Source organism: Xyrauchen texanus, chromosome 21 (assembly GCF_025860055.1).
Source record: "Xyrauchen texanus isolate HMW12.3.18 chromosome 21, RBS_HiC_50CHRs, whole genome shotgun sequence".
NCBI classification, from domain to species: Eukaryota; Metazoa; Chordata; class Actinopteri; order Cypriniformes; family Catostomidae; genus Xyrauchen; species Xyrauchen texanus.
This window is the reverse complement of record NC_068296.1, coordinates 26,139,289-26,151,479: the sequence shown is the minus strand read 5'-3', so window position 1 is coordinate 26,151,479 and position 12,191 is coordinate 26,139,289. Positions and strand designations below refer to the sequence as shown.

At 37.4% G+C, this 12,191-nt stretch overlaps 1 protein-coding gene across 1 annotated transcript in view; it reads left to right on the top strand.

Annotated features, from left to right (window-relative positions):
• itpr2 (inositol 1,4,5-trisphosphate receptor, type 2) overlaps nucleotides 1–12,191 on the top strand; it is a 99,773-nt gene that overhangs the window by 53,016 nt on the left and 34,566 nt on the right. Inside the window, exon 38 of the mRNA XM_052152014.1 lies at nucleotides 10,807–10,909. Coding sequence (XP_052007974.1) covers nucleotides 10,807–10,909 — 103 coding nt within the window. The remainder of the gene's footprint in view (nucleotides 1–10,806; nucleotides 10,910–12,191) is intronic.

Genomic DNA, 12,191 nt, shown 5'->3' with positions numbered 1-12,191 from the left:
CAGAAGTGATATGAAAAGTGTGGGTGAGAAACCGATCTATGATTAAGTCCTTTTTACTAGAAATCTTCACTTTCACTTCCACATTCTTCTACTTTGGTTTTTGGCAATTCCCATTCTTCATGCATATCACCACCTACTGGGCAGGGAGGAGCATGTAAAGTAAAAAAGGACTGAAAGGGGCATTTAGTAGTTATCTAACTAGCGTTAGCGTTGCTGTTCTTTGTATACTTTAAGTACCGATACGACAGTGGTGTTTGGCGCTATACTGCCATTTTTCTGCTGCCCTCATCAGTTTCGAAGTTACTTATTACTACAATAAAATGATTGTTTTGCCTAAAAACATACATCAGAATTCAAGAGAACAGACTTCTGCAGTTAAGGACAGATTATTATTGTCTACATTTCACATTATTTCTAAAGACCTTTATTAGAGAACTGCTTAGCGTAAAATAAACCTCAATTATCTAGCGATACAGAATGTTATGGTAAAGTAAAGATTAGAATTGTTTTTGATGATCAAATTGAACATGTCCATGAATACTTTATTTGAAGAACTCGTTTTGTTTCCAAGCAAACCAATGTCATGATTTACACACAATCCACAACAATCGCTGTGCCAATCTACTTTCCACTAAAACAATGAAGATGTAGATGCCTTACCGTTACCGATGTTTACTCTAGTTTTTTGCCTTGTCATCTTGCTTGAAGCAAGTTGCTTCAGACCTTTTTTTGCTTCTTCTGTAGTACAGCTACTGGAACTCCCATTGTCTCCGCTCCTAATGCACGATAAATAAGTATGTTCCATTGTGTTCTGTCACATGACAAATTCCTTGTGTTTGTAAGCATACTTGGCAATAAAGCTCATTCTGATTCTTTTCGCTCTTCAACAATGTTCTAAGCATTGGCGGCAGCCAATGAGCGTGAGGATTCTCTTCTTCAACGTTTAGTAAAACACCACAGGTCATGTGATTTTAACCTGGTGAAACACATTGAAGTGCCATGTACAATAAAACACTTTTTATAGAAAACTAATTAATCTTATGTGAGTGTACTCCATTCTGATCAAACTTTACAAAAAAACTATTTAAATTGGCTCCAAACTACCGAATGCACCTTTTAAATATTTCATGTCACTTCTGAAGACATGGATTTAAACACTGGAATCAAATTTATTATTTTTATGCTGTCTTTATGTGCTTTTTGGACCTTTAAAGTTCTGGCTGCCATTCATTTACATTGTATGGATCTACAGAGTGGAGATATTCTTAAAAATCTTTGTTTGTGTTCAGCAGAAGAAAGTCATACACATGGGATGGCATGAGGGTGAGTAAATGATCAAATAATTTTCATTTTGGGTGAACTATCCCTTTAAGTAAGCAAGGTCAATTTTTATCTCATATTGTCTAATGGAGGAGCATCAGCTGTCACTGCTAGTGCAGGTATATGTGCTTTATGATCACTCCTGTGCTGTTAGAACATCTGCTTGAAAATGTGTGTTTGTGTGTGTATGTGCATGAGGGATTCTCATGTTCTCCACACCCCTGCCGCTTAAATAAGCCATTAAGTGCAATGCAAGAAGTGTGTGGTCACCATGGAAATGAGCCAGTACATGCTGTACATCTCAATTTCCTTGAAGATTGAGGAAAAACACACGTTTAGATGATACCACAAGCAGGTCCACAGCTCTCAGCAGGAGAGAGCTCAAAGAAGAATGATTCAGGAGGCTTAGATTATCATATTATTGATATTCATTCTGGTCAGGCCGTACTGTGGAAGACATTATAGTGAGGCTACTTCACTTATAGGAATCTATTTAGAAGATAATCTTTATCTAAGAAGAAAAGTAGAAGATAAAGAAAGAAAAGTGATGTTAAACGATTATTTCACCTTTAAATGAATATGTCATAAATGACTCACCCTCATGTCATTCCAATCACATATGTCTTTCTTTCACATTAAAACACAAAATAATTTTTAATGAATATTAATACAATACAATGGAAATGGAAAGCTTAAAGTATGAAAAGGTAGTTCATGTGGCTTGTGCATTATATTCTGAGTCTTCTGAAGCCATAGGATAGGTTTTGGTGAGAAACAACCCGAACCCGAAAATATTGATGTCCATTTCTCATTCATGAGCATTATGAGAAAATCATGTTTACAGTTTTCATGTTCAATTTTGGGTGATTATTTTTATTAAATTTTTTTAATGCTTTTAATTATTCACTGCCATTGTACTAAATAAATGGACTGTGGTATTCATTAAAACATCTCCATTTGTGTTACTTTTGTGCATATGAAAGAAAGTCATACAGACTTGGAACTACAATGAGGGTGAATAAATGATGACAGAATAAACATTTTGGTTGTACTATCCCTTTAAGGTGGCTGAATCCAAATGACCTCCAACCAACATTTGTGAAAGACCTAAAAATGTCCACAGTTTAACCTTGACTGAAATGAAAGGCTGGGGAACAGATGTTATTTACATTAGTTGTTTAAAAAAGAATCTTAGATGTTTGCTTATGGATTTACTAAATTTAAAGGAATATTCCGGATTAATGCAGGTTAAGCTCAATCGATAGCCTTTGTGGCATAATGTTGATTGCCACAAAAAAAATATTTTGACTCATCCCTTTTCTGTAAAAAAAGCAAAAATCAAAGTTGCAGTGAGACACTTACAATGGAAGTGAATGGGGTCCATTTTTTTAAAGGCAGAAATGTGAAGCTTATAATTTTATAAAAGCATTTACATAAAATGTTTCTGTTAAAACTCATGTATTATTTAATTAGTTATGTAAAGTTGTTTAAATCATCATTAGGTCTTGTGGCATTACTTTTGAATTATTTGAGTATTTTCACATTTACAGATTGGCCCCATTTACTTCGATTGTAAGTACATCACTGTAGACCAGATCTTTCCATTTTTTTATTTTTTTGGAATGAAAGGAGGGGCCTTTTCTCAAGGAAAAAATAAAATTTTGTGGTAATCAGTATTATGACACAAATGCTGTCAATTGAGCTTAACTTGTATTGAACCCGGAATATTCCTTTAAGTGGATTCATCAAGCAGATGAATTATGCGTTTTATAAAGTTGCTTAGAATAAAGTACTGTTTTTGCAATGTGCGGTTAAAGCCATGTTATTTGTGTGTAAATGCTCACTTTGGTGGGTATCAAATGGTCGGGTGTGTCAGAAACCAAGGCTTAAACATCCACTGGTCAGGCTCCTTCTCCCTTGTCCTCTGACGGCACAGTGCATCTCACAAACACGATTCTGTGCCCCTAACAATGTTAGGTAGTCATATGCCCAACTTCCGAATTGCACCAGGGTCAGCCAACTTCAGGAATGGTTGTTTACATGCTGCTGCTGCTGCTGCTGCTGTTGTTTGTCTTGGACCTGCCTGCAAATCAACAATCTCGTCAATTGCTTTCACATGCAAAGCAAATTTGTTTTGCTGCTGGTGGCACTGTTTATTAGAGGAGCCATACTGAACACTGCTGCCACTGAGAGTGAGTCACAAGGGACATCTGGACCAATCGGAGAGCGGTCAGGCCACTGCACTGGGCGGATGCTTACGGGAACCCTGAGTTAGAGACGCCTCCTTGTCCTCCTCTATGCTATTTATTGTCAGAAGAGCAAGATAGAGTGTACTAGCCAGGAAATGCTAGGGAGTTTGAAGATTTAACGTAAGAGTGTTGGAGATTAAAGGGATAATTGACACAATTTTTTTTATTCTGTCATCATTTACTCACCCTCATGTTGGTCCAAACCCAAATTATTATTATTTTCTTCCGTGGAACAGAAAAGGAGATGTTAGAGAGAATGTTAGGAATTGACAAAATCAGTCACTTTCACTTTCATTGCCTCTACCAGATGCCAAAGTCCACCATAGTGCTGAGTGTATGTATAGTAGTTTTTGATCAAGATGGAACGGCACCTTGAAAAGTCCTTTTAAGCTTCATGGAAGCTTAGGGAATATCCACAATCCCCACTCCATGGATTCTAGATAGTCTACTCAATAAATGTATAAGTATCTTACTTTTTCTCAGTCACTATTTATTTCGTTCTCTCCTCTCCAGTTTCTGTTATGCAAGTTTTTTTTTTTTTTCAACTCTGAGAAGATGTGGCCATGGTGTGCATGTCTAGCCTGCCCAATGAGGTTTTAGGTGTATTGATTTTTCTCTCCCTCTCTTCTCTTTCTCCTCGATAAACCTGTTCCACCCAAAGTCATGGGAGGGAGTGCCTGGAAGCAAAGTTTCAGTTCATTAACTTTACTGTGCCAATACATTTGTTTCAATCGCCAAGTATACGTAACAACTTCTTTTAGACCATAGTGATCATTTACAAACTTCTTTATACTTCCTCACTACAACTTTTTTGAACTGAAGCACCTTTTGTTTAATGTAGGCCTCTCCCCCAAAAAATAGAAGAGGCTATATATTGTTTTTCTGCATGAAGTGTTTTGGGAAACCCAACTGGGAACAACCATTAGTGGCGCTTGTTTAAAGCAAAGTATTTTTAGAGTATTTCTGTGTACTGTAAAAAGGATCTGTTAAACTTTGGTGCGTAACTGGCTCTGCACCGTTTGTGCTAATGACATGTATGTTATCTCAAATTGTGTGGCTTGTTAAGGAAAGGTTTGATTATACTTTAAGTGATTAGAAATACCTTTTCTTCTAGTGGATGATAAAATCATTTAAAAATCCCATAGACTTGCACTACATTGAAGGAGAGACTTGAGCCATGTCTAGGGATCAGAATATCTGATTTATATACTCATACATTGTTGGTCTGCTTGGGCATTAAGTTGAAGCTTGAACCTACCCCATCCCAGAGACCGTTTGACCTGACCTGACCCAAGCCAACTGCTCACTCTTTATAATCAAACAAGTACATTTGTTGCAATAGGCTGTATTTTGTTTAAGCATCGTAGGCAATATTCGTGTTTCGTAACAGTAAACATACAAGGTACAGAGGCCCCACAGCACACCAGAGCAAACGGGAAAAGACATTGGCTTACCATTTATCAAGTGTCAACTTTGCTGGGTAAAAAAAACAATCTACAGACTCATGTGTAAGTACAAAATGTCACACAATGTCCTCTTTGCACCCTGAACTTCTTCAGAACATTTTAATCTTTGTGACATCTGCACTTAAAAAAGAAAAGATAAATGTAGTGCTACGAATGAAACCGAATGCAGGTGTCTCAAGATGTGTTTTCAAAAAAATACGTTATTTTTAATTTGAGATGGTTTCAAATTAAAAAATGCGGCGGTCCTGCACGAGATGCTGAAAGAACAGCGAGAAGCAGTGCAACAGTCAAAGAAGTCCATACAGCATTTGCTTAGATGGATAGATAGAAAAAAACTATTTAAAAACAGAGCAGACATACACAAAAACGCATTCGATGTGAAGTGCCCCTAACTTGTTTTTTATTCATTACAATCTCTATGATTTTTTGCATCCCATCGAGCTCAGGTTGGATTGCAGACCTTCACTCATTGAGCACTTTAATAGGAACACCTCTACACCTACTTATTCATGCGATTATCTAATCAGCCAATCATGTGGGAGCAGTGCAATGCATAAAATCATGCAGATACGGGTCAGGAGTTTCAGTTAATGTTCACATCAACCACCAGAATGGGGAAAAACGTGATCTCTGTGATTTCGACCATGGCATGATTGTTGGTGTCAGATAGGCTTGTTTGCGTATTTCTGTAGCTGTTGAGTTCCTGGGATTTTGACACACTACAAAATAACCACTCTGTACAATTGTAGTGAGTAGAATATGATCTCAGAATGCACAACATATTGAACCTTGAGACGGATCGGCTACAACAGCAAAAAACCACATCGGACACTTTATTAGGACCATGGTTGTTTGTACAGGAGCTCTTGTGAAAATGCGTGCATCTCTCTCTCTTACCCCCTCCTCTCTTTACTAAATTTTTTAACACATCCAAAAGTTGGAAAAGAAAGTGTGGCTAATGTAACCTTAGAGCGAAGCCCCACGTGTTGTAATTGGAGGCGATATGACCCCTGGATGTGCCGTGTCGTGTCTGAGCTTGACTTGATCAGACCAGCAGCGCAGAGTCACCCCTCCCTCTCTGCTTCTCTTTCTCTCTCGATGGATCCCTCCTTCCCGAGTGCCCAGGTACCTGCTGATGAGCAGAGCAGGGCTTTTTGAAGCTCACAGGAGCATCCCAGGCTTAGCCAGGCCAGCTGCAGTGTGGCGTGCCTGTGCACATTTTAAAGTCAGTCAGTCTATTTCTTCCTCCTCAAATCTCTATCTATCCCTCTATCTCTCCCTCGCCCCCTGTTTCTCTCTGTCTATCTCCTATCTGCCTCTCTCTCTCTCTCTCTCTCTCTCTCTTTCTCTCTTTCTCCTCCTTTCCACCTCTTTGTCCTCACTTCACCTGCACAGATACATTTTTTTTTCCTCTCCCATGCAGCAGCAGACGGATGAGTCAGACTGGCAATGCTACCTTCATCTCTCACTTTCTAGCTGTCTTTCTGTCTAAAGTCCCCCACTGAAGTGCAAGAATGAATGCAGGATCTGGAGGGACAGTAAACTCCCCCATTATCACAGAATTTGGTGAAAAGACAACAGCTTCTGAGAAATCATGTCCAATTACAGTAAACAGGAACTAGAAGTGACACAAAAAGACAGGCCTGATTAAAGTATCAGTGAGGGTTAACTATATTATTAACATTTTCTAAAAACAATTTGAGTGCTTACCACAAGTTACCAAACAAATCTAAAGTAACTCCATGATACCTTGGTTTTGTGGACCGAGGAGGAGATAAGAGCATTTCACTATGTTTGGAATGAGGAGCAGAAAGCTGTTTTCAACTTAACTACACACAGAATCTCAAAGGTCTTTCTTCAGATCTGTGCCAAAATAAAGGCTCGAGACTGCATAGTTATGCTGCATGCAAGTTAGAAAATTATTACAAAAATATATTAATATTCTATATAATCATAATAATAATAATAATAATAATTTTTAATAATGATAAAGTTTATTGGATTCCAAAAAATCATGAAACGTGAGCTGAAACCTTATCACTGAGTTTTTTTTTATTTTTATGAATTTCTTTTAAAATAGTGATAGCATGGTGATGTTTTTTTTATTGGGCTAACATGAATGTGTAATAAATCTATTGAAGTGTTATTATTATTATTTGTATAATTTTTTTTCCAAATTACAGAATGATCTTGAAAAATAACCGTGATTTATAATTTTAACCATTATCATGCAGCCCTAGTGTTATTAGTGGTTTTTGACATATTGCTATGGAGTTGCTAAGGTGTTCCGAGTGTTTTATTTAATGTGTTGCTATGCGGTTGCTTGGGTGTACTCCTGGATTTTATGTATTAAATTTTTTTGCACATTTTATCATCCGCCAGGCAAAGCTCAAGTCAGACTGATTAGAAAAATAAATGGCACACCTCAAGACGCCACAATATTTGAGGTATAATTTATGTCTGTAGCGCAACACCGTGTCTTAAAAGGTATCTTTTCCAAGTTAATCAAAGTTTTTGTCTTAACCAGCTGCGACAACGACAGGGAATTTTATCTTTGACATGGTTTCTATTTCAGCAATGTTGCATCTGGCAGACCCGTCTGCAAATTAACCCTTTTGTGTATAAAATATTTTTCATAAAGCCGGTCACACACCGGACGAGAAGCACCACACCGCATCATGTCGTGGCAAGGACACGGCGCAGTTATCAAGCAAAAGGCACGTCGATGTGGTTCAAATGGCAGACAGTACACACAAAAATTACAAAGGTTTCTCCCGCCTTCAACAATTATCAAGGCTAGAGTAAATAATCTATGTCGTTTGATAATGATTTTGTCGTGGAATACATTTCAAAAGTAATTCGCCCAGCCCTGTATATACATAGCTTCAGTGTGAAAATCAGTTATGTTCAGACTGATCTGTCTGACTGTTCTAAATTCTGATTTATTGTATGAATATCGTGGTCTCTAACACGCCTGGTTAGGATAAAGTGTTATGCGGCAAATTTTGATACTTTCAAATTAGCATTTTTTTGGCACATTATTATTATACAAGTATGAGGAGCAATGGTAATAATAATGTTTGCATTAGTATGTCTTTTTAGGATCATAACATTCAACTGATGTGAATGTGGTGATTGCACATCCAGACAGTGGAAGCAGACATCGCCTGTGCTGACTGCTGATTAGCCGGTGTGTTTACTGAGAGCACGGGAACATCAACAACGTGCTTGTCAAAGCGAGAGAGAAAAGTGTCTTCCCTCTGTGGCAGTTTGTCACTTTTGTCAGCACATGCATGGCCACTCGGATCAGGGGTTGTCGTTATCCGATTGGGCAGCATAGTGTGCAATGGTAAAGCCAGTAAAATGTCAGGGCCTTGTCAACCATCTTGCTGGTTTCCATAAAAGCAACAATAACTTTGGTGGCCTCCATAGGGGCACCTGAGATGCCCATCCAACTGTCTGTCCCTAGATACTCTGACACAATTTTGGATAGAGGAATATCACCTCCACCCTGTCTCTTTCTCTTGTTTCTCTCAAATCTTAGAAAACAACAAAATATTAGCTGCAACTATAACAAGCCAGATGTTTAAAAGAGAAAGGAGACAGACACAACTGATACAAAGAAAAGAAAACATTAGGCAAGTTGACAAAGAGAGGGAGAGAGGATTGGTACCATCCTGCTCTCTGCCTTTCCCCGTGATCTCTCGGCAAGCCACCACTAGGTGTTACGTAACTCTCTCTCTCCGTCTCTCTGCCAGCCATCCTCCCTCTCTTTTTCACACATTCAGTCGTTTGCCACTGGGAAACAGATTTTCAAGGCTGCCGTCTGCTCTCTACATTCTGCTCTCACTCGCTCACCCTCTGCCTCCCTGAGGTTTCGCTACACTTCTGGCATAATTACAGCAATTACGACTGTTTATACCAGTTATGTAAAAAGTTATCTCATGTGAATGTGTGCTTTATCCAACACTGTTGAGAGGAAAACATGCAAAAGCGTGAAGATAATCAAAACGAACAGGAAATAACAGTACTCTTGCCTTTACACACAAAAAAACAAGCTTGATTTGAATGTTTCCATTGGTTGTTGGAAAATGGCTTTTTTAAATGCAACTTAATGTAATGTTGGTTTCAATACAAGTTTTTACTTATACTACTATTACTTTCACATATGCTTTCAATTCTTACTGAAAATAATGCTGAAAAATGTGTACCTTACCTAAAAAACCAGAATGCTTAAACATTACGTGTTGAGACTAGTTTAATAAAGGTTATATCCAATTTTTCAACTCCGGTCATGACTATGTAAAGCCAGTAAACCCTGTGACTTTTGCATGATATGCATAAGGATACCAGAAAGAGGCTGTTTACATCCAAAAATCCACCTTAAAGATTTATGTTTAAAGCACTTATTATGTAAAAAAACTACAGTTCAAATAGCACATTTTTGTACCAAATAAAAAATATACAATACTGTGCAAAGGTTTTAGGCACTTAAGATGTTTCACAAAAACATTTGTCTTAAGATGGTTAAGACATCGAGAAAGGACCTCACAAGCTGGGACTCAACCTCGGGTCACTTGGAGACTCAGGAGTTCAGGAGTCTCTAGGCTGTCATTAAAAGATAAGCCATATGAGTCATATGACAAAACAACATGCCACCTATATCTCATCCGAGTTTGTCTTTGGGGCAAATGGAAACAAAACAACATCTAGTATGAAACCTCATTAAGTTTTTACATTAAATCCTGTTTGAGTTAAAGAGTAGTCTCTATTTTCATCCGATATACCATTTAAAAAATTGTTGAATTATATCAAAACAGCACACTGCTAAACACAATGAAAATGTAGGTGGACCAAGTCAAATTTTTCTTAAAATATCCTTTATTCACTGTGGATTATCACATAGAGAATCCATTATCACATTGCATCCAAAAGCTGGAAAATTTGCTTTCAGAGGCTTTATATGGAGTTAGGATGAAAATAATGTTCATTTAAACTGTTCCGAGACCAGTGCTGACAGACAGCACACTGGAGTTTAAATAATTCCCTAATTAGGAAGCAAGGGAGAAACCTGTAGATCTCCTCTGCATCCAAGTGCTTCACTCGTAACATCGGGGTCAAAAGTTCAGTTTCCGTCGGAGCTGTAGCCTAGCGGGCTGCACTCATAACATGTGGTGCATCGCCGGTGACCCGAGTTCAAGTCCCAACTCGTGAGGTCCATTCCCAATGTTCTCCCTCACATTTCCTGTCACCTATCTACTTTCCCTATCTCATTAAAAAGCCAAAAAGCCTTAAAAATGTAAATGTTCAGTTTCAGGCTGCAGATGATGTTTGGACCAGACATGGGACAATGGTAATCAGTACATAGATTCATCATTTTTCATGCTAAATTTTATTTTAACAAACCTGGTAGTGATTGGATGATGTTGGCCATTACTTTCAATCTGTATTATTTATGCAAATTTCTGATGTTTTGTCTGTAATGTCTCAAAAACTGTCAATTACCAACACTCCTGGAAATATAATAAACAATTCGATTTTTTTAAAATCTGACTTTTTAGAGCATGGTATTATTTAAAATTTCACAACGTATTCCCACTTTCACATATGTGGACATAAATTTTTAGGAAAACTTGGAAAATGGTGCAAAATGGAAAATGCACACAACAGACAATCTCATGTATCAGGAGGTTAAAGAGAAAAGAGCCTTTCACATTTGCTCTCAGATGTCACAGTTGCTAAACTAACATGCCTCTCCTTTTTTTCCTCAGGCTAATGCACTGAGGAAGACTCTCCTCACACACTACTTTGGCAATCAGCTGCCCTACACCAAGTCCCTGGATTATAGCAGTGGAAACAGCTCTTCCTCTGGAGGTATATTGCAAGGCCAACTTGCCTTAAACAACTTCACCTAACATCACCTCCTCTCATACGGTACCTGACTCTAAAAAAAGCAGACTCATTCACTGTCGCTTCAGAAGTCGTCATATTGTCAGTTCAATCAACACCAACCCTCCACAAAGGGGTACGATAGTCCTTTTTGAGAGACTTGATGGTTCTGAACAGGGCCACGCTTGGCTTGATGAGACTGGGTAGAAACATTCAGATATTTTCTAAGAAAGTGTTTCTTCTAATACTGCTGCCATTCTGTTTACTATCTACATAAGCAGCTGGCATTTAAGGCAGCAACGTGCCACACAAAAATAACTCCTCACGAGAGGTGCACGGGAGACTCACAATTTATTTAAAGTTAGCATATTGCTGTGCTATGAGAGAGATACAAATATTGGGTAAAATAATCATTAGGTTGAATTAGTGCTGCAACAACTAATCAACAAAATCTATAGTAATCAATAATTAAAATAATCGACAAAGAAATCAATTATCAGATATGTGCAGCGTGCAAGGAGAAACTCGATGTCATTTTTACAGTCGTGAAAAATGGTTTTGAGACCAGCTAAAGCATAAAAAAACACGAACAAAGTTGTTCAGTGGACGGAAGCCCTTGATGTTTAACACTTCAAGATCATAAGCGTTCAGTTTATTGTGGGCCTGTTGCCATCTCTGACAGAAGAAGTTTAGCACCAAAATGGCTCAACAGACCAGTGTCCAAAGATTAAATTCATGCAATCCATTTTATTGAATACATTTTTCTTTTAATATAATTTATTTTATTTACTGTCATTTGCTGCTCTAAAAGTAAAAAGAAATGTGCTCACATTTCTGAGACGCTCCTAAAGAGACCGTTTTAGCACCTGTATACGTATCAATGTAAACTCATTAGAAATGCTTCTAAATAGTACAAATTATGCATATAAATAACAAGCAGTTTCAAAATATGTAATAATTGTGTAATTACTGTGTTACTGCAATACTGTAATATTGAAGAATTATCTAATTGGCTCTTACATTGTCTATGCAGGAGTTTGGTGAAATAGAGTAGAATGTGGAATTTGGAAATTTTAAGCTTAAATGTGTCAAATTATAAAATAAAAAAAATTCACATTTGAAATGCTATAGCCTATATACTGTATTTAGCACCTTAAGTCTTGTAAGAAATCTTTGTGATAATTATATATATATTTTAATTTTATTTAAGTTTTTTAACTACATGCATTTTTTTTATAACATTTCAATTTCAAACCTTTTATGAACA